Here is a 22,516-nt window from a genome sequence, read left to right as displayed (position 1 = left end):
TTACAAGCAAATTACAATTACTTTCCCATAATTTCTCTACTAGTAAAACAAAGGGGTGGATGAGATAATCTCTAAGGTCTTATTCAGTTCTAGTGGTCTACGGCTACAACGTCACAATCTGTTGCCTCTAGAGTATAATGTTAAACTTTTAGAATTCATTTCATCTTTTTGGTCTTTTTCTGTGATATTGATAAATCCATCTGTAAAAAGAGATGCCAGTTATACACAGTATTCAAAGGGAAAGATTGTATCATTTTCAGTGAAAAGCAATACCAAGTGTAAATAAGACTGTATATCCTCATATCTATGCTCTCTTTTTACAGTTGCACACAGCAGGGATGTAACAGCTATAATATATATGTGTGTGTGTGTGTGTGTGTGTGTGTGTGTGTGTATGTGTATATAAAAACAGAATATATATATGAAGTGTGTATATTTGTATATATGTCTATTTATTTTTCTACCTACATAAATATGTCCCAGTTTGCATGTAAATATCACTACAACCTAGCACTCTATGGTTCAGAATATTTAACATGTAAGCCCACACTGTAACTGTCTCAAAGACCCTTGTTACGATTTGGTTCTACGGTCCTGAAGAAGTGAAGCTGCTCAGTGGCCTGTGACTCTTTGCAGTGCTATGGACAGTAGCTTAGCAGGCTCCTCTGTTCATGGAAGTTTCCAGGCAAGAGGACTGGAGTGGCTTGCCATTTCATTCTCCAGGGGATCGTCCCCATGGTCCTCTGTCACTACATTTGTGTGGGCATCCCAGCTCTATGGTAACCAGCCACATAACAGGATACTTTAGGTGTCAACCAATCGTTCCAGTTATTCTAATGACCACAAATTATATCAATTTATTTAATTTTTTAAATAAGAGTAGGCTCATGATTTCAGATTTTAGGCTTTGAGCACCAACAGGCATGGCAAAAATTGACTTTAAATCTTAATAGGATATTACTTTTCCTTACTTCAGGTCAAGCCAGTCTCATATAAATGTATCTCACATGTCTGTATAAGTCACTGAATATAATACATATATTAGTTCATTTATGTTTTTTTATACCTTGTGGATTTTTAATAAGAAATATGAGCAATTAGATACAAAAGTCTATTATCAATTTAGAAATCGACTTCACTACACAAGAGTATCAGAAATTTGTTGTTACAAGGTCATCAGTAGTTTTTAGAAGAAAGCACTATTTGTCTTAAAAATATTGCCAGGAGTTTATGAAAGTAATACTTACTCTTGCACCAGCAGGGCCAGGGAGACCAAATTCACCAGGGATACCCTAGGCAAAACATGGGAATAAATTATGACATTTACATATTTTCTCTAGATCCACTTATGTTTACGATGTTTAGAAAATTTTTGAAAGAGTAAAATAAAGCCAAATGGGCTCTACCTCCATGAGTGTATAAGTATACAGGCTGTTAGGAACAAGAAAACTCAGTGGTGTATGGAAAGATAAAAAAAAGTGAGAATTTCACTGATATAAAAGATAGATCTCCCCTAGAACCTGGTAGCAGAAAATTTTAGTTTCTCATTATTTAGTGTATTGCTTTTTTAAAGGTGACAAAAGACTCTTTTCCTTTGATAATATAATAAATAATGATGATGAACAGTATCAGACATTGCCTATTTTTAGTTATATAACAGACTGCTCTCTTAATAGAAACAATCATATTCTGCCCATTACCTAGTTAATTGTATACCCAAGTGTATCTCCTTTATTACTGACCAGCTGTCTCCTTAATGTGCCCCACTGTTGACAAAGGAGAGCAGGCCACAGAATGTAACTGAAGTGAAGCACATTCATCACAATTATAGATAAAATGACTCAGAACTCATGCCCTGATTGTGAATAGCGGTGTCATGTCTGAATGCCAAGAAAAACATTAAAAGCAATTTTTCAGGGCCTACTTTGATGGAAAATCAGTGCATTTACTTCTTTTCTATGGAGAGGGAAATAATCTGTATTTTAACATTACCAAGAACAATACAAAAAAGTAAGGCTATTAAATGGACTGTTCATGATATATTTCACTTCCATAATGTGATGTTTCATTCAATCCTTAAAACAAAGTAATCTGAATGAAAATAAGTAACTTGGCTCATTCTCTCCAACAGTACCAACATACGTGGAACACTATCATTAACATATGAAATATGAAGTTTCCTTTTACATATCATAATTGCACTGTAGTAGGATATTAAACAGAGAAAAGGTCCCAAGTTTAGGCGAATTTATGATCACTTGTTTTACTCACCCTTTCTCCTGGTTTGCCAGCTTCACCAGCTGTGCCTGCAGGGCCAGGCAGACCCTAGATGAAAAACATACAAACCTCAATCTTTATGACTATATTTGGGGGATTTTCTAATAATTGGTTTTGGGGGGAACTATCTAATATCAACATGATCACTAACTACTGTGTGTTATGAAGGGATTACAGAAAAGTTTGCCTTGAAACACATGTACCCTTCTTTGCTTCAGTTCTTTTTAAAAATTTTTAATTGGAGAATAGTTGCTTTGCAACGTTGTATTGGTTCCTGCCGATGCTGTGAAACAGCCATAAGTGTACATAAGTCTCCCCCTCCTTGAGCCACCCTGCCTCTCCCACCCCAGTCCCACCCCTCTGGGTCATGACAGGGCACCAGGCTGGGTCCCTGTGACACACAGCAGCTTCTCACTCTCTGTCGAGTCGCTTCAGCTCGGAAATCATGCTCTGTGTGGTGGGGGACAGTGGTACAATGATTTACACTTGGATAGCCTGTCCAAAGTAATCATACGGACCCCTGGTCTGTACGTTTTGGCTGACTCACCTGGAAGCCTGGAGGACCAGCAGGACCTTGTTCACCTTTTCCACCTTGGACACCCTGAAAGCGATAGGAGAGGTTACATAGAGGCACATGCCATGCTTGCTTTCTAGCTACAGAAGTTTCAGACTGGAGAACAAAAAGAAATGGCCATTGTTGTGGGACTAGATTCATTTTCAGGCAGCACAGGACAAGAGTGGGCGAATGCTCACCTGTGGTCCAGGGGGTCCCTGAGCGCCATTGTTGCCGTCAGGACCCGGAGCACCCTAAAATGTTTAGCAGAAAGTCTCCATGTTAGTCAGTCACTCCTGAGTCAGACAATGCAAGGGTTCCCTCAAGCACGTGTGACTTCCAGAAAACAAAGCTTGACATTTTAGCATGAATTAAATATATTGTGGGTCCCCAACCGAGGCCAAATACGGCCTACTGACTTTCTGATATGGCTTACGGGAAATCCATGGATGAAGGGCAACTTATGAAGGCCAGAGAATGCTACTAGCATATTCATAGCTTTTTAATCACAAAATGAATTAAATAAAAGCCAAAAGCATCCATAAATATTTTTGACTTAGTATACATTCTGACTTGTTCTATAGATCACTGCCTTCTAAGTGTGGTTAAATAGAAAAGACATTTTTTGATTGTAAAAGGAACCTTGGGGGTACCATTGTAGAAAGAAAGTGATGGAATGATATGCAATGGCCTCAAAGATGTGTTGTTCAGTTGTTCAGGCATGTCCGACTCTTCGTGACCCCATGGACTGCAGCATGCCAGGCCTCCCTGTCCTTCACTATCTCCCAGAGCTTGCTCAAACCCATGTCCATTGAGTCAGTGATGCCATCCAACCATCTCATCTCTGTCACCCCTTCTCCTCCTGCCCTCAATCTGTCCCAGCATCAGGGTCTTTTCCAATGAGTGTACCCTACGTGAATAAATACCGATGCTGTGAAACAGCCATAAGTGTACATAAGTCTCCCCCTCCTTGAGCCACCCTGCCTCTCCCACCCCAGTCCCACCCCTCTGGGTCATGACAGGGCACCAGGCTGGGTCCCTGTGACACACAGCAGCTTCTCACTCTCTGTCGAGTCGGTAGAGAGACATAGAAATGAGCACCTACCCGAGCACCAGCAAGACCAGCATGACCTTTTTCACCAGCTTTGCCAGGATCACCCTATAATAAACATTTAAAAAACACACATTTAATGTCAAATTAACCATGACAATTCTGAAATATGAATATCTTGTTTGTTTGTTTTTCTTTTTTAGCTTCCTCATCCTTGAATTCTGTTGTCTAAGGCATGACCCATCATTGTGCAGCTCTAGATTACAGTAAGGTCCACCTGTGTCCACAGAAGTACGCAACTCAGGATGTGAGTTTTCACAATGACATACTGGAGAGGTCAACTTTTAATGTGGTAAGTGGTAAATTGCAGTTCTCTTGTGTTGAAAGGGACCCCCTGAAGTAGAGGGGACTGGTGCCAGAGAGAAATCAGAGTGTTGATGAAATGTGACGCAAAAAAGTGCTGAGGGAGAGGAGGAGGTGGTAGTTCTTACCGTGGGGCCTTTGGGTCCAGGGAATCCAATGTTGCCAGGCTCTCCTCTTGCTCCAGCTGGGCCAATGGGTCCAGGTCGGCCATCAATACCAGGGAGACCCTGAAACCAGAGTTTATTTAATGTTTACTCAGCATCCACAGGATCTCACAACCTCAAGCTTGCGATTCTGCCATGGGATGAAACAGAATCATTTTCTGAATGCATAGAACTTCTTCTAGAAAATGTCAGTAAGTTATGAATCCGTTTTCCTTTTCTGAATAGGATGTCAGTACACACGCACGCAAGTCAATCTCATATGTATACTAATTCCCCCCTTCTCCTCTCTTTTCCAAACCTTATCACTCTCTTCAATTTTCCCTGCCCTGTTTTTCTTTTTCCTTTTGCTCCTGTGCTCATTTGGACTCTGTAATTACAATATTACTTTGCATTCCCAGATATATGTGTGGCTGATACTTATTTTCAGTACAAACATCTTCATGTGTAAATAAGCTACAAAATAGACTTGATAAGGGTGCAGTAAGTGTCCTTGAAAATATAAGTGATACTTACCACGGGACCTTCTTTACCAGCTGGGCCAATATTTCCAGGGGAACCTGGGAAACCCTGTAAAACAAATGAGGATGTCTTCCTATTGGCACTTTCACACATATACTCAATGTTCCAATGAATTGAAATGTCACAAAAGCACTTTTCTCCCAATTTTTGTTTGTTGCCTTAGGGCAAAAATTAGGGATATTAGCCCTAGCCAGGAGGTATGAAAAAGCTCTGAAAACTTTCTTCATTCTATTTTTAATGCCTTTTCTTTTATTGAATTTTAGTGCAACTGACCCATTTAAAGATACCTCAAGAAACTTTTGAACAACACTGTATGGGCAAAAGGTATATGTTTTTCTATCTTGTAACAGAAAAACAAATACATTTAGTAAGCAGTTTTCAAAGTGGATTTTTTTTATTGCTATGTTTGGTGTCTTTATTACTTATTTATGGTACAATTACAGTTGATACCCATCCATAAGAGATAATGGAGGCAAAAAATTACTCTATTGCTATGGATTAGAGTGTCTATGGCTCTAAAGGTCATTTCTCCATGGCTAGTGTGATGCTGAATACATTATAGCACTTTGTGATTGCTAGAAAAATGACTCACTTATGAATCTAATAAACTGATAATGTATAGTCCTAATACATTTTGTGAACACCTTATATAAAACTCACAAATTGAGATAAAAGATTCATGCTGATAGGAGAACCAACCTAATTTGGATATATTAAAATAAATCTATTCTTCCAAAAACCTCACAGCCATTGTATCAAGTAATAAATAGTACATTTATGAACTAACTAAATTTGTCAAAATATCTACTGGGCTTTGATAAAGTTAAATTAAAAAGAGAATTGTCAGCAAGTTTACTAACAAATTAACTTTTGATTTTTTTTTTATTGTTGTCTTCAAATATTAATCATCCCTTTAAAAAAGGAAATAGTGCCAGATGTGACTTTCTCAGAATCAATCTGAAACTTACTCGGGGTCCCATGAGGCCAGGCTCTCCAGGGCGACCAGAATCTCCATTGGGACCTCGCACACCAGCAGGGCCAGTTGCACCACGGCTACCAGCAGGGCCCTATTGAAAAGAAGAAGGGGGGGAGGTTGTTAAAGCCAATGTCATACCCACCACCAGAGGCATCACGTTCCTTTCCAGGGTGTGAGTAATGGACAGCTTACCATGACACCAGCTCTGCCGTCAGCTCCGGGTAGACCACGGGAGCCAGGATTTCCCTGTAAGAAAGTACACAAAACACAGAAGAAAATCAGAGAAAATTCTTCCATCAGGTAGAGCAGAATGTATTGCAGCATGGCACGCATGCAAGAAACCTTGATGCCCTTCAGCAGGGGATACAATAACAAACCAAGCCAAATATCTTCCTCCAAACCCCAAAGGAATGTGTAGGAGAAGCATTCTGCAAAAGTAGGTCAACCCTGTTTCCAGACCAATTTTATAACATATCAAATTGAGAGTCAGTGATTTAAGACAGCAGATGGAAAGCAGATGCCTCCTTCATCTAGAAAATGCGCTTGGTAATTCCAACCAATTCCCAATGAAGGAGTGCCTCTGGCATGTCTGGGTGTCAAGAGCATTTGGAACCTACCCTCAGCCCAGGAGGCCCTGGGGGACCAGCGGGTCCAATTTCTCCAGTGGAGCCTCTCTTTCCTTCTTCACCACTGGGACCAGGAGGACCTGGCTGCCCAACAGCGCCCTATTTAACAACAACAACAAAAAGGAAACGCAGGAAAATAAAATTTGTCTTTATATCCAGCTAGAGAAAAAGCAATAACTTAAAAAAAGGAGAAGTATTACGCTTTGGATTGAAAAAGTAGTAATCCCATAAAACTGTGACCACAGAGCTACTCACAGGCTCGCCCTTGTTGCCGCTCTCTCCTTTCGAACCAGCTGGGCCGGGCTCGCCCTAGGGTCCAATACAAAACAGTGGTCAAGTGACAGACGTCTGTCACAGTTCTCTGGGGGACAAACATCAGGGGCTGTTTATGAGTCAAGGTAACGCGAGCTTTAGTCCTCTGTGAAACACGCTCAGTTCCCATGTAAGCGACCTACAGGGGAATGGTGTTGACTGGAAGGATGCGCCTGGTACAACAGAGGTGTGCCTCCCTGACCTCTGGGTGATGTTCCAGGATAGGAGGAGGGGTGTGTGTGTGGAGGGGGGCAGAGTATACACACAGGTGCCTGAACTTATAGAAAGAATACAAATTACAAATACTAGTGAAGAAAGAGAATGATTAGATGGCGAGAGGAAGTCTAGATGGGGATGAACTGAGGGTAGGGACGGCATTGTAGAATGAGGGGACCATTCAACGACCACTTACAACAAGTCCTCTGGCGCCAGTAGCACCAGCAGCACCAACAGGGCCAGGAATACCCCGGGGTCCAGGGAGGCCGGGAGCCCCAGCAACACCGGGCAGGCCCTGGGGAAGAAAGGCAGCAAGGTCCATCACGAGACAATGAGAGGCAGCGCCCATTAAACACATTGAAAGCCACAGCAGCGTATTGCAGCCATATACTCACAGCAGCACCCTTAGCACCAGGAAGCCCGTTGGCTCCGGGGTTGCCCTGTGAGGAAAAGGAAGGGAGAAGGATATGGTTCATAGGAGTATTTCTGTTCTTCTATGGTCCTGCCTTCACTCTTTTCGTTTCCTTCCTCCTGCTCGGTAAGATTAATGACAATGTCTACTTACAGGAGGTCCAACAGGGCCAGAAAGGCCTGGAAGACCCACTTCACCACGGGGACCCGCGGGACCAGCAGGGCCAGGGTTACCAACAGGTCCAAGTTCACCCTAAAAGCAGGAATAGACACCAAGGCATCAGTCAGCAAAAAAAATGAGACAGCATATCTCTGGTTTTAGGTCACCAAGTTTTAGGACATTTCTTCAGAACTGCAATAATTTCCCTTACGTGGTCTGGTACCACAGATAATTCCAAGAACAGAGGAGCCTGGCAGGCTACAGTCCTTGGGGTCGTGAAGAGTTGGACACAACTGAGCGACTGAGCATGCGCCACAGTTCTGGGTCTGCATTCCTATTTTCCTGGCCTGGTGTGACCATCTTGGCTGCCACTGCTATCTTCATCTCTGTCTGTCTCTCTTGGTAGAGACTCTGGTTCTCAACTGGTCAGTGCCAGCTCGTCTGAGAGAGCATGCCAGAGGAGCCTCATGGAGTCAGTTTCCATGCTACCATCTTTGTCTATGCCCAGCGTGCTCAGCTACAGAGACACAGTCTATTTCAGGTTTAGAGAGAGAAAACCCGCTGTTCTGTATCCGGTTTGAGGGAGGGAGTAATCAAGCTGCTGTTCTGTAACTGGCTACCTGCAAACATAGTCCCTTTCTTTCACATGACGATAAAAAAGTTTTCAAGTAGTGACATTGGTCACCAGCGTTCTTACCTTGGGGCCAGGAGCACCTGGGAAGCCTGGAGGGCCAGCAGACCCAATGGGACCCTGAAATCACAGGAGAAGGTGGTAAGAAGTTTCCTCCCAGGAAATTCACAAGAGTAACAGAAGACTGAAGTGGCTTAGAGTGGTGTGGTCACATTTAATGTTGGCCAAGAGAAAACTGACAGCTAGTCTGTCGTTACTGGTATATTATCAGAGGGAAGACATTCCAGGAATCCCAGGTGAGGTAGATTTTATTTTATATATCAATTACAAGCCTGGAGGATAGCAGTTCTTATAAACAGACCCTTCAGAGAACATTTGGTAAGGTGTCTGAAATGGCGTTATTTCACAAGGAATTAATAAAGAAGACAGCTCCATCCCACACTCCCAATCTTTCCAAATTCTTCAGTGTCACAACTTACAGCAGGGCCCACAGGACCCACGCTTCCATCACTTCCACGGGCACCCTATGAAGAAAAGAGAGAAAAAAAGTCAAGTGCAAAGTTAAATGGCATATATTAGAAGCTTTTACAAAAGAATGAAAAAGAACCAAACTGGAAGCACTCACAGCGGGGCCAGGGGCACCAACACGTCCTCTCTCCCCAGGCAGACCACGGGCTCCCTAGAAGCAGAAATATTTCCAATGAGATCCAGAATTGCTAATTCAAGAAAAAGTCACAGGCATCATTTGCCTTTTTCCAATTTCTAACATGTGCAAGAATCCACTGGAAATAAATAGGTCTTGCTCTAATTCCAACTAAAAGGTAACGGATTTCAATTAACTAGGCAGAAGGCTATTAGAAAAATATCAAAGAATACAATGCCAAGGGAAATGGTAATTAGCAAAAACATTAAAGAAGTTCCAGCTTGCAAAGAGGGTACGCATTTTGTATTTACAGTAAAGTAATTAATACTTACCGTTTGACCTGGAGTTCCATTTTCACCAGGGGCACCAGGTTCACCCTACATGGAAAAGAAGGATTGAGTTTTTATTCATTATACATATCAATTACTTTTTTCTGATTAATTTTTACACTATCACTTCAGTTTCAACCACTCATGTATTTTGTAACATTTCTTACATAGACTGTTTCTCAATTATGCCAATCACATAAGTTTTAAAAATTTATAAAATATGGGTTTTTATTTAGATAATATAAGATACCACAGTATTAGGGAAATGTGGTTGAGTGTTAGTTACCCTTTCCCCAATTTTCCCCTTAGATTTTGGATATCATTTAGATGAGGCTTATATATTAGGAAAATAACATAAAAAGAGACAATAGGAAAAATTGCTTGCAACATATTTACTCTCTTTAAAGTTATTTTGTACATAATATTTTTACTTTTATAAAATATGCATGAAAATTTGAAGCTTCCTAATATTTTATAGAGCTGTATTATTTCCAATCTACGTTCTTGAGTAAAAGCCATGGTGGTGGTGGTGGTGGTAATTTAACACAAAGGCACGTGAAAGGGAACTTTCCTTCAAGATGATCTAATTTAGATACAGAAGAAACCTGGTCTGCGAGACCATTTAAAATGCTTCATCTCTAGGATTTTTATCTGAAGTGCACTCTTTGTGAGCAAGCCCCAGAGCGGGAGTCAGGAATTCCAGCCTGTGCCCTTCTACCAGATGTGTGACTTTGGGCAAGTCGCTCACTCTCTTTAAGCCTCAGTTTCCCTCATCTGCAAACGAGAGCGTCTCCAGGGCTCCTTGCAGCCCCAGCATTTGATGATGCTGTGATTAGTAGTCTGAGCTATTATCTTAGGCTCTAGGGAGGGGAAGTTTGACCTTATCCATTTGTGTGGCAGCTGCAGAGCTAGAACATATTCTCCATATTCATGTTCATTTCTGGTCCCACTAGTATTCGTTACTCATTAATTTGTAATTACGTTGGTATTCACTTTAATATCACATTATCTCCTTAATAGGAGAGAGAACATTTTATAGTTGAAAATGCTGTCAGAGAAGAGCCCAGCCAAGAGATAACACACTTCTGAGACTTTAATTACCTAATTAAAATTTTTTTGAGTGTGCACAGATAAATCACAGGAAAGAGGTTGAAAAGTGTATTGTGACATGAATGTACCTATCTAATTAGTGCATGACAAAGGGGAATTTACAGTTTAAAATAACATAGTGTTCTAATATCTGATTATATGTTTATTTACTTTTATTTTGGCTACAGAGAGCAACTGAAATTACAGGAGCAAAGGAAATGGAGGAAGAAACTATTGACATTATTTTATCTCAATCGTTTAATAGGTATTAAATTAAATGAATATTATTAATAATTGGCCTTTTGTTACAGAATCCCATAGTCCGGACCATTGAGGGACTTAAAGAATTGAGGAGGAAATCAGATATGCTTCAGAATATGAGTAGCCTTCAGTAAAATATATTTTGTTGATGGTGATAGGAAATTACAATCGTTTTAAAAACAAGACTTCTGATTTAGTATTTACCTTCACACCTGGGGCACCAGGCTGTCCCTTCAATCCATCCAGACCGTTGTGACCCTGAAAAGCAAATCCGCATTATTAAAATGCTATTCCATTACAGCGATCGGTCAACTCAAACATCTTATATCTCTGCAGTTACTGTTTCTCTAAGAATCCTATGACTGCTTCAGTAGAATATGATGTCCCAGTGCCCCAGCCCCTGACAAACTCCCTCTGTTGCCCTAGGGAAGTCTCTAAACCTCCTTCACTTGAAAGAGAAGCATAAAGAACTAGATGCTCTCTCACATACTTTCCATCATTAATAATTTTATGATCTTCAGACAGCTTTAGATACCTCTTAAGTTGTACCCATTTAATACAGTTTTCTCTATAGGATCCTCATTTCTTGGAAGCTGTGACCAGACTAAAAAAAAAAAAAAAAGCTACATTCCATGTTACTTTCTGGCCACCTTACTCTTTAACTCTCTCTCCACTTGGACAAATTCCAGGAATTTGGAATCAATATGTGTTTACCCAGGAGCTTAAAGGTACCTGCGGTGTTCACTAAAAGTAATCAACATTTTCTCTTCTGTGGGTAAAGAAGGCACTCACCCTAATGCCCTTGAAGCCAGGGAGTCCAGGAGTTCCAGGAAAACCACGAGCACCCTAAAAAGAAACACAGATGATAGATGACATTCTTGTTCCAAATAAAGAGATCCTGATTTCTTCCCTCCAAAGTGTTTCTTCTCATCCAAGTCCAAGCTTGGAATCAAAGACTAGCATATGTGTAAGTGCAGAGAGGTGAGTAAGATGCTATAATTTGAGTAACTAACCCTATGATACTCTTAGAACCCACAATTTAGTTGTTTACAATATGCTTACTGTCATTAATGCTACATTATTAGCATTAACAAAAACTGTATGCATTCTTAACTAGGCTCCTTTATTTGTTGGATGCCCCCAGTGAGTGTCATAAGTATGACATCTATGTCGCTACTTAGTCTGATTCTAGTTTCAGCAACTATTTTATACATGATATACCTCTGATGTTTGGACTATATGCTGTTATAAAAAAAAAAAAAATCTTACCTGTGGTCCAACAACTCCTCTCTCACCAGGTCGTCCAGGTTTTCCAGGGTGACCCTAAAACATCAAAGCATCATAGAGGGTAAACCTTTTCTTAGTAAACTATCAGATGAATGTGGGGACATCTTGGTTTTTACAATAGGGTGAAAAAACGCATTATATAAAAATGTGGATCCAGATACATATCTAATTAACAATGATATTTCCTTAAATACAAGAAAATTAATCATTATTTCATTAAAACATTATTTTCCATATGGGGAGAATTACATCAGGCATATTCAGCTTTTGGCAGAATACTTCATTTGAATCTCGAAATTCTATTTGAGGCAGGAGTATTTAAATGGCACACTTGGAAATGCTTAAGAGTAAACACTTACATCCTCACCAGCCTTGCCAGGAGGACCAGGTGGGCCACGAGCACCAGCAGGACCCTAGGAAAACAGAAGACCCCTCATGTTGTTAATGCTGTATTAATAAACCTCTTGGAAAAAAAAATACTTATCACACAGGGGGAGAAGTACTCACAGTCTGACCAGGTTCACCAGGCTCACCAGGAGGTCCCTGGAAACCTTGAGGGCCCTAAGAGAAACACAGTAAGTCACACTCCAAGCCTTTGTTTATTTTGTCTTCTTTACCCAAGAGAGAGTGCAGGCTCCCGGTACTTACCGGGGCTCCAGAGGCACCAGGAGGGCCGCGCGGTCCCATCAGCCCCTGTGAAGGGGACAGACACAGTTAGCCCTGGAAGTCATCATGGCTTGGGGGTGGGTCAGACGGGACCAGCTCAGCAGCGCCATAGCCTGTGGTGGACCAGTGAACAGAACTGGCCTGGTTTCACTTCGTAAGTTCTTGTCCCTTGCAAGGAAGCATTTACTGACCCAAGTTTCTTCCACTGTTTCTCTGCCTTTGCGTTCACCTCTTCTCCTAACCCAGACCATAACTTGGTTGGATGGCGCGGCCACCGGTGCCTTAAGGTCGCGTGCAGTAGGGCATGCTGAGATCCTTCTAATGAAATGAGGCGACTCAGGCTTTGCATGGTACAGAATTTACAACTACCGTGCGTTCAGCCAGTGAAGGGTTTCCATCTGGCCTTCCTTGATCATTTGTCATCTCCTCATATCCTACCTAGCTAAGAAACTGGTATTGTTATTGCCACCAGGGGCACAAATTGCAAAGGATCGAAAGTCTTTCTTAATGATTAGAGGGAGCTTATAATCTTTTGTTTAATAATCTTATGTTATAATCTTATGGCTCCATTAAAGGCTATTGGTGGCTGCTGAAAATGTCAAACAAAAGTGGATGTAGTAAGGGGTGAAGGCAAAATAAAATTTATTGAAACATCCCACTGGAAGAATCTATTATACGTTACTATTACTGAAAATATGGCCCAAATGGCAGCAGACTGTTCTCCCCTTGGTTCTTCACTCTGTAGCACACAGAGTCAAACCAAGTGTTGCTGGTTTGGGAGCTGCGTATACCTTGTGAGCCCCCTTTGCAAGGCCCATGCAATTTCTTCTGTAGAGGCCATGCCTCTAACGCTGAAAATATTGCACAAACAAGCCTCAGGTAATTTGTCTATGGGGACTCTGCAGTCAAGTCTGCCCCACTGTATTAATGCCCAGAGTGAAACAATACGGATTTTATTAAAAGCACATCATTTTAATAAGAAGAATTATATATTTTTTTGGTTTTAGAAACTGCTTCCACGTTAAAAGAAAAACTGTCACTATTCAATCAAGATAATATTTTCAGGGGTACATTAAAAAATAATTTTCCCTGACACCATGAATTTTTAATTATATTTATTCATTTTTTCCATGTATTTGCAACAATTTCATTTACATAAAAGGTAGTTTATTTTGTGGAGGCTGTTGGGTGAAGAATGATTACTCATTAATTCAGAGAAGAACCCTTTGGGGTTTTATAGTTATTGATTTTCAAACATGGAAATTTATTTTAATGCTTTATTGCTGCCTATCTTGCCTGTTTGTGAAACACATATCTGTTGATTACATATGTCTGTGAATGCCTGTCAATGTGCAAGCTTAAATTATATTTCACTGATATTTAAAAGTAAAACATAATGCTTTTTGCCCACCAGAAAGATGTTCTGAAGTCAGGGGAATCTGAAATCCTTATTAACTTTCCAGACTTATGTAGGTGTTTTTTTTTTTTAATTAATGAGTTACTTTTTTTTTTTTTTTTAGCTTCTTCTTGAGATATAGATACTGCTTTTAATGTCCAGCATAAGCTGAAATGGCTAATTTCAAATATCCAATATAAACAAAGCCAAGAGAAAATCTCTACTTCCTCATTTCAGCTATGAATGCTTTAAATTACCAGCAAAATCAGAAAATTGGAAATCATCAATTAAAGGCATACTACTTCTCAAGTGAGAGTTTTAATTTACAGAAAATATTGTCTTGCCCTTACAGTGTATTAGCTTATTGCGGATCATTAGCTACAGCAGAACATCTTTTGAAGACAGAGCACTGCGTACATTGTCCAGGTAAAATTTATATTTTAAGGACTATCTTAACTTTGGGCAGATAAATACTTTTGTTTGCAAGTAATTAATTAAAAAAATCACTAGATTATGTGTGGGTATGTACTAAACTGCAGTGTTTACTCAGCTTAATGTTTTTACTTGTAGCAATTTTCCCCTCCATTTTATACATACTAATATATATTTTGCATTTTCTTATCAGTTTTTTCTCCCTAACAAAGTCACTAATGCTTGTGAGAAGGTTTACTTGTAAAAGATAAGACTTTTATCACCATAGTCATATTCTCTCCTATACTGATTTATAATTAATCAGACTTTAGAAAGAATTTTTTATCAAAATGGATAAAAAGAAACATTTCCTATGTTATTAATTCCTTGAGAGATGGTGAGAATCTGTCACATTCACTGCTTGTATCCCTAAGGCATAATAGAGTTTGGGTTTTATTGAAGATAACTGGTAAATACTTGTTGAATGAAGTAATGTTTTATTCAAGTTACTAGATACACAAGCCATGATGATGAATATCAGACATCTTGCCTGACTTTCTGTCATTAACCACATGTATGTCCTTGGGAAAGACCTTAAACTCTCTAAATAGAAAATGAGCTTCCTCGGTGGCTCAGATGGTAAAGAATCTACCTGCAATGCCGAGACTCGGGTTCGATCCCTGGATTGGAAAGATCCCCTGGAGAAAGGAATGGCAACCCACTCCAGTAATCTTGTCTGGAGAATTCCATGGACAGAGAAGCCTGATGGGCCCCAGTCCATTCGGTCACAAAGAATCAGACACGCCTGAGTAACTAACACACACACACACACACACACAGAAAATGAATGGGCTAGACTAGAACTTGCTGATCCTTTCTAGCAAGTTCATAGAACTTAACAGTTCTGGGTCTCTACTGGTTGCTTAAAATTCTATGCACTATTAAAGGGCATAAAAAAGTTAATCAGAGTGATCACTCTTCTAAATTAAATTGGTTTGCCTAAATTATGGTTACTATGTCCAGAGATTATTTCTTGGAAATAAATATCTGATCTATCATAAGGAGGCATGTGTGTAGAGAAAATGGAATCCCCATACCTAGGCTTAGATTTTTATAGATTTGAATACCAAAATAGCTACTGCTTTTATCTGATTTGAGTACGATTAACCTAGGTAGCTAAATAAATGGCTATGTGAACTTTAAAAATAAATTCCCTATTTAATAATTTTCTGGCTAAGATAAAAATTAGAGATAAACATACCATTGGTCCAGGGCCACCTCCTTTTCCATCAAACTGAGCAGCAAAGTTCTAGATGTGAGAAAAAGAAAAAAAAAAAAAAAAAATATATATATATATATAATAACTATTGGCCATATAGTTCATTTTTCTCATTCTACTTCTAAAGATTTTTCTGTTGATGTTTAAAAGGGAGCAGTATTTTTTACATCTTTCTTAATTTAAACTTCCTTACTGAGCTAAATTCTTAAAAAAATTCAAGAATTTAAAATTTAGGGCCACCCCTAGTTTGAAATAGGGAGCTTCCCTACTTTATTTTGAAACTTTTCCTGCCCTGTTAACCCTCTCACTTCAGTCCCCATCCTCTTCCTGTATATTGAGGAAGAGAGCTTTCTAAACTTTAAAAGTCACTGGGGGCCCCTGATAAATTAAGCAGAAACCAAGAGAACAACTTTGCATTTCCACCTGTTGCCCTGTTCCTCCGGAACTACACAAAACGACTAAGGGATCTTTTTCTTGCTGTAGTTTCAAAAAGAGTATAAAGAGTATTCAAGTTTAGAGGAAAATTAAATTAAAATGCCCCTTGGAAGATTAAACTTTTAAAAATAGTTCACCAGTAATAGCTTTACTGTTAAAGATCTCTCATATAGTGGTAGATCTATTAAAGAAGGTGCTTTTTAATGCACTCAGTAGATAAGCAATCATAATAAGATCTTTGGGGGAGAAAGGTCTTATTTTACTGGTATATAGTTGGGCATTAGAATCAGGCTTCTGATTCATAGTGCTAACCAATTAAGCAAATATGTTTTCCTTCCTGCAGTGAGGCCATTTGGCGCTCATACCATTGTTAAAGCATAAAGCTAAAAGAAGATATTAATGAAAAAGGGAAATGTACTTTTCTCAAATTAGTTTCAAGCAAATTAAACCCAAAACGGCTTTGAATGTTGGTTCTGCAGACTTCAAGCCAAGGAGAATAAAAAGAGTAGGATGTTTGTGAAATTGCTTAAGATCAGGGATTTCATTTATAATTCAATCTAATCAAACTTTTTAATAATGCAACCCCTCTTATTTGTGCCCCACTGATAAAAGATATTAAATTCCCAAATTAAATAACGGTCGCGAGGGCTGCAGCTACCTTCAGTGAACACAAAGACCTGTCTTGTAATTGACAAGGGCTCACAAAGAGATCTGGCAAAGCAGAATCTTGAATGAAGAAACCAAAGAAATGAAATAAAATACTATACTAATATCCACATACCAGACTCTCCCTCAAAACCACTAAAAATAAATTCCCCAATGCGCCTTCTTCCAACACAGGTATAAGAAACTGGAGTTAACGGTACTTAAAGACACCTTACCCCGCCAAGACCAGGGGGGCCGGGAGGGCCAGGGGGACCAGGAGGGCCTGGGATGCCGTCATCACCATCTCTGCCTGGTGGGCCTGGTGGACCCTGTGATGGAAAAAGTGAGTTAGGTCAGGGTAGACAGACTTCACGGAGACCTGTACTTCAAAAAGGAGCCCTTAGGATCCGTGTGATAAGATCAGAAGTTGGTCAGAAGGTACAAGTGGTGTGGAAGTTTAAAATGACACATTTGTCACTATTGACATGGGTCTGTTTTAGAAGGAGGTTTAGTAGCTGGTGTCCAAAGAAGACACAAGACAGGATAGTTCCTCTTGGAAGAGGACTATGTCAGCCCTTTGATACTGAATCATAAAGGAGCTCCAGTATTCAAATACAGCTAAAACTTATAGCTATAAATTCATATGGTTAACAGTGCACAGTGATATACTATGTATATTGACTGTCAATTTCTGATTGATGAATTTACTCAATTATTTTAGCATGTTGTGTGTGAAAAGTAGATGAATCGATATGATAATAGTCATTTTATCACAGCATAGAAAATCCTGCAGTTTTCCTACCATTAATACTATTTATGTTGTTAAAGTAATTTACTGACATAATCCTACCTATAATAAATTGCTTGAATGGACTACATTTACATCTGCACTTCTCAATGGATACAAGGTATGGGTATCTATATATTGATGAAAGTGTCATATAGTGAAAAACCACGTGATTACACATACCACATAAATAGAGGAAGGAGATCTAAGAACACCATGAATAAAATGCAAGCCTAACTTATACATTTATTAATGTAAACAGAAACATGTTGTTGACTGCTGGTTCACTATTATATTCAGCTTCCATAAGAGATCTTACTTGAAAGGTAAACAAAGCATGTTGGAAAGGGGGGGTCATATAGTGGTGGGTAGGTACATCTCCCTTATGTACGTGTTGGACATGTCAACTTAAAACAAAGAAAGATAGACCATGCAAAGGATATGGCTGTCTCTAATAGGTCTGCTTTCTTAAAGGATAATCTTGACCTAAAAATAATATTGATTATATAGAATAATGCTCATTCACTTTCTGTAAGGCATTATCTGCTTAAAAGGAAGGCAATTATCTGGATACACAATATTTTTATAAACTGTCAGACTCCTGTAGTTTCTAATATGTAGTTATTAAAATATGGGCCAAAGCCCTTTAATAGTTAAAAAATTACACACCCTTTCTCCGCGTGGTCCTCTATCTCCACTTGGGCCCTATAAGGAAGATACAAACAGCACAATAATAAATGTCTAGGCAATTTCCAGTGAATGAGCAAAGCATTCTTGATAATGATTAATCAGGAGGCTGATCTAACCATAATGTTATTAGGTAGTAGCTATAAAAATAGCACAATACAATAGATAAAAGTATTTTGTTTTTATTATAATTACATGTCATTTTATTTTACACTGGGAGATTGGAGGCTATAGTCTCCAGCATTAGGGCCAATATTATAACCACTATTTTTAGATAGATAATTTCTGTGGATAAGTTATCATTTTGTAACATCAATAATAGCATATTTATATTGTCAAAGCTCTTTAAAATAAACTTTTGTCTACTACCTATAATTAATAAAATACTCAGTTCATCTCTAGAACAAAAATAAATCTTTTCTTTTCCTTTAGTATGTAAGTCACCAGTTGTATAATATAAATATAATTAGAGATGACTCTGGAAGATAATCAAGCTTTGCTATCTTACATATCAAAGCTACTTCATTTTATGGTTTAGCTAATGCATATTCATATGCACAAAATCTTGACAAGGTATTTTCCTTCTGTAGTGTACCATAAATTTAGTTAAACTCTGTTATCTCTGATCATTTCAGATACAGAGAAGTATTGGATTCTTACCTTTCTTGCAGTTGCCTAGAAGAGAATAAGTAAAAGATTATTATGAGGAAAATTGTATAAATTTTAAAATGGCTCCCATTTCCATGTAGTATACAAATATACTTACAAATTATACATACTGCACATTACTATTATCTTAATATTTCAAAGTACAATTTACATTTTATCAATAAAAAATATATACAGGTCTCAGATATATACTTATCTATAATTATACCTCAAATTCAGTTCATGGCTAAGAATTTGCTCATAATAATCTTGCAGATGACTCCAGGGGGTGACAAAATTCTCTAGCTTGATGAAGTCGAGCTCAGAGGAAGCTGGTGCTAACGCCCAACCTCCCACTGAATTATTTATTCTTCTTTTCTTATGGGTGTAGGTTTTAGGGTGGCCTTATTCAGTAGCCCCGCCCATTTTGGAAACTGGGGTGGGTACTTCCTGAAGCAACCAGAAAGGTTGGACTACCTTAACTCTTGATTTTTTTGCAAATTGAGGTTGATCAATACCAATACAGCTTCCTTTTCCTTCCCCAGAGACGATTACTGTGGCCAAGGCGATCAAAGTCTAAAATAAAAAATTCTAAAAATAATTTTACTCACCTCTTGTAAGGCTATAGAGAAAAGGGGAAAAAAGAAATAATTATTAGTATTATTCCACTGATCACCAGCAGTGATTAACAAATGAGTATACTTGTCTATAAAACTGACTTACCTAATTAAAGGACCAGTTGTATTTTTTATTAAAGATATTCTAATGACTTGGAAATCAGGCAGGTCAAAATGATGGCAGGGATCAACAGGACCATTTGTTTTAAATATTAATATGTAAATATATTTTGAATTAAATTGTTAATTATTTACTATTTTATAAATGCTGCGAAACACTGATGTGTCTAAAGGATACGTGTAATGTTTAGTAATTATGATGGTAAATTGCACAGTGGCTCACTGAACTTGAGCAAAACCACTAGATTGATGAGGAATAATTTGTAGTTTAGATAACTTTGGATACTTAGAAATTTAAAGGGGGGGAAATTTAGGAAATTATATTACCTAAAGCAGATTTTATTTTTTTATATAACATTAACATTACAGTGTTTGTACCATTCTTAATGTCCTTTTTCAAAAGGCCTAATTTGTGAATTAGTCACCATGAAAATGGATTCATTTGGACATCTGAAGTTTTGCTTTAAATAGGTTCACTTAAATTAGGTAAGGTCATTTTACCAAGATAAATCACTTTTGGCCCTGAGAAAGAATTGCTCTATATAAATGGAAAAACTGCATTAAAGATCTAGAAAAATGATGGGAAAAATACACCAAAGTAGTAACCTCCCCCTTTGCCATAATTGCTGTAAGTTCTTAAAGGCTGAATTCCACTCCTACAGTATAAAAATTACAGGCTAACACAGGATATAAATGTGGCCAAGCTGGCAACAAAATGAATCACCCCCAAAATTGCTTTAATTAGGTGGCCAAGAAGTGTGTCATTTGGAGTGAGAACATCTGTTGTAGCAGTCACAATTCAGGAGGGTGGACCACATCCAGCCCTGATATTTAAGGGCAATTTATGAGAATTACTTTTAAATTAGGAAAATGATATGTTTACTTCTTTGTGTTCATCAGTAGGAAGAATAATTATGCCTGGGCTTGATTAACGGAAGTCCTCATGGTTTTGGAAATTTGCCTTCTAATTATTCAGACTGAGCCATTTTGAAGAATGTGTGTTGGGTAACTTTTATTCAGACTGGGGTTGGATATTGATCAGAAGTTGAATTGTCCTTTGTACCTTCAAGCTTCCCTAGGTCTATTTTCATCTTTAGGAGAGGACCCTTTCCCCCACCATCCTCAGATCTCATAAAAAAAAATGAGCCTGGTAACGTGAATTTTTTCAATGCAATTATTCCTTAGTATTCACAGTGAGTATACTAAAAGTGGATGGAGGAAGAAAACACACACACAAATGCATCAGTAATGATGCAATGGTAGACACCGTGGCATATGGGTGGAGCCAAGTTTTAGAGTGTTGGGTGTGGCCAGATACCCAATCTGGTCATAAAACCTACAGCTGGAAAGCAGCCTTGGAGTCCATCCACTTTCTATCCTGTGGTTTAGAAAAGGCTCAGTTTGACTTGCCCACAGTCACATGATAAATTATTGGCAGAGTCATGGGAAAAACTTGGGTCTCTTGAGAGCCAGATCAGTGTTGATAATTTCCCAACTTGCTAAGTTCAGAATGCCTGTCACTGGGAACATGTTGAAGAGATAACTCTCAGGCTCAACAAAAGGCAGGGCAGATTTTAGCTAAATCATGTTACCATTTCCATGATCAGGTAATGAAATGAGAAGCTAATTACATTTCAGAAAGTATCCATTTTCCTTGCCGGGAAACACTGACTAGCTTCTGGGATTGGGTTCAGCGAGAAATGCAGACATTTCTCTGTATAACCCTGTGGACTCTTTAAATGGGGATTCCATGAGCCTTAAGCCCTGGTCCCCTGTGCTCTCCTTGAACTCCCTCCAGAGGGCGCCTCATGGTCACCATCATCCAGACCAGTCTTAGAACACCCAGAAAAGTCTTTAGGGCGTGAGTTTTTTTTTTGTTTTTTTTTTTGTTTGTTTTTTTAAATAACTTAATTAAAAGGTTTTCTAAACCAGGCCTCAGGTTTCACAGAGGTGGGCATCAGTGCAGTTATGGGGCCTTTTAGGTGAAGGCCTTTGGCTCCCTCGGTCATGTCAGATAACATCTCATCCTTAAAGAAAAAGATTCTCTGCTCCCTTTGAGCTTCAGTAACTGGAGGATTCAGATGAGGATCACAGCCTCACTCCGAGTTAAGAGAAAAGTTCCCTAACTTTCGGCGAGAGTCGGGAGCCTCTTTTGATTTTCATTTCTACAGTATTTTCCACGTTTCTCCTATATGCCAGCGTTTCTCCACATGCCAGAGAGCCTGCCCTCCTAGCAGCACCTGGAACTTGGCGAGGTTTTCCATTTCAGACCAGGTTTTCCTGCCCACCCCTCTCACCTCTTCCCCAGGCTGCCCGAAACAAGCTGAAGGCACTTACATTGGCATGTTGCTAGGCACGAAGTTACTGCAAGCAGCAACAAAGTCCGCGTGTCCACAAAGCTGAGCATGTCTACCACTCAGACATGCAGACTCCTTGTGTCGCAGAGCCCCTGGGTCACCGGCGGAGGTATCACCTGGCGGGCGCAGGCATGCAGTCGTGGCCAGTACCTCCAACTTAGCCGAAACCTCCTGCCGCCTTGGTGCTAAAATAATAAAGCCCGGATCTGCCCTATTTATACGGCCCAAGTTTCTCCTGCCCGAGGGTGCCTCCAAAAGCGCTTCCACCAATGGGAGGGCTGGGGCTGGGGGCCCGGGCAGCCACAGCTGGGAGGAGACTGCGGGGGCGCCGAGGCGGGAGCGCAGCGGGGGGAGGGACGTGGCCACGGGGCTGGCTTCTTAAATTGGTTCCATTCTTTTTGAGGACGTGGACACTTTTGAGGCTTTCGAGGGGAAACTCTGACTCGCTGTCTGCATACCTCCGCCCTCCCCATCCCCCGCCCCGGCCTTCCTCCCTCCCCCCCACCCCCCGCCCTTTCCAAGTTTGGAAACACTTATGGACACGTCGGAGGGCTCTGCTGCCACCGACGTGGGCAGAGTCTGCAGCTCTCGGGGCAGCCA

At 39.6% G+C, this 22,516-nt stretch overlaps 1 protein-coding gene across 1 annotated transcript in view; it reads right to left on the bottom strand.

Annotated features, from left to right (window-relative positions):
• COL1A2 (collagen type I alpha 2 chain) overlaps positions 1-22,102 on the bottom strand; it is a 36,560-nt gene extending 14,458 nt beyond the window's left edge. Inside the window, exons 1-30 of the mRNA XM_061164916.1 lie at positions 21,897-22,102; positions 19,434-19,444; positions 18,835-18,849; positions 18,157-18,192; positions 16,937-17,029; positions 15,603-15,650; positions 12,517-12,561; positions 12,376-12,429; positions 12,228-12,281; positions 11,851-11,904; positions 11,374-11,427; positions 10,786-10,839; positions 9,235-9,279; positions 8,885-8,938; positions 8,739-8,783; positions 8,326-8,379; positions 7,623-7,721; positions 7,453-7,497; positions 7,254-7,352; positions 6,785-6,838; positions 6,521-6,628; positions 6,096-6,149; positions 5,896-5,994; positions 4,922-4,975; positions 4,373-4,471; positions 3,936-3,989; positions 3,031-3,084; positions 2,825-2,878; positions 2,272-2,325; positions 1,248-1,292 (exon numbers count right to left, since the gene is read on the bottom strand). Coding sequence (XP_061020899.1) covers positions 1,248-1,292; positions 2,272-2,325; positions 2,825-2,878; positions 3,031-3,084; positions 3,936-3,989; positions 4,373-4,471; positions 4,922-4,975; positions 5,896-5,994; positions 6,096-6,149; positions 6,521-6,628; positions 6,785-6,838; positions 7,254-7,352; positions 7,453-7,497; positions 7,623-7,721; positions 8,326-8,379; positions 8,739-8,783; positions 8,885-8,938; positions 9,235-9,279; positions 10,786-10,839; positions 11,374-11,427; positions 11,851-11,904; positions 12,228-12,281; positions 12,376-12,429; positions 12,517-12,561; positions 15,603-15,650; positions 16,937-17,029; positions 18,157-18,192; positions 18,835-18,849; positions 19,434-19,444; positions 21,897-21,966 — 1,758 coding nt within the window. The 5' untranslated portion in view covers positions 21,967-22,102. The remainder of the gene's footprint in view (positions 1-1,247; positions 1,293-2,271; positions 2,326-2,824; positions 2,879-3,030; positions 3,085-3,935; positions 3,990-4,372; positions 4,472-4,921; positions 4,976-5,895; positions 5,995-6,095; positions 6,150-6,520; positions 6,629-6,784; positions 6,839-7,253; positions 7,353-7,452; positions 7,498-7,622; positions 7,722-8,325; positions 8,380-8,738; positions 8,784-8,884; positions 8,939-9,234; positions 9,280-10,785; positions 10,840-11,373; positions 11,428-11,850; positions 11,905-12,227; positions 12,282-12,375; positions 12,430-12,516; positions 12,562-15,602; positions 15,651-16,936; positions 17,030-18,156; positions 18,193-18,834; positions 18,850-19,433; positions 19,445-21,896) is intronic.
• Between the last annotated feature and the right edge of the window lie 414 nt (positions 22,103-22,516).

Source organism: Dama dama, chromosome 18, assembly GCF_033118175.1.
Source record: "Dama dama isolate Ldn47 chromosome 18, ASM3311817v1, whole genome shotgun sequence".
In the NCBI taxonomy this organism is placed as follows: domain Eukaryota; kingdom Metazoa; phylum Chordata; class Mammalia; order Artiodactyla; family Cervidae; genus Dama; species Dama dama.
This window is presented reverse-complemented; position numbering and strand designations above follow the sequence as displayed.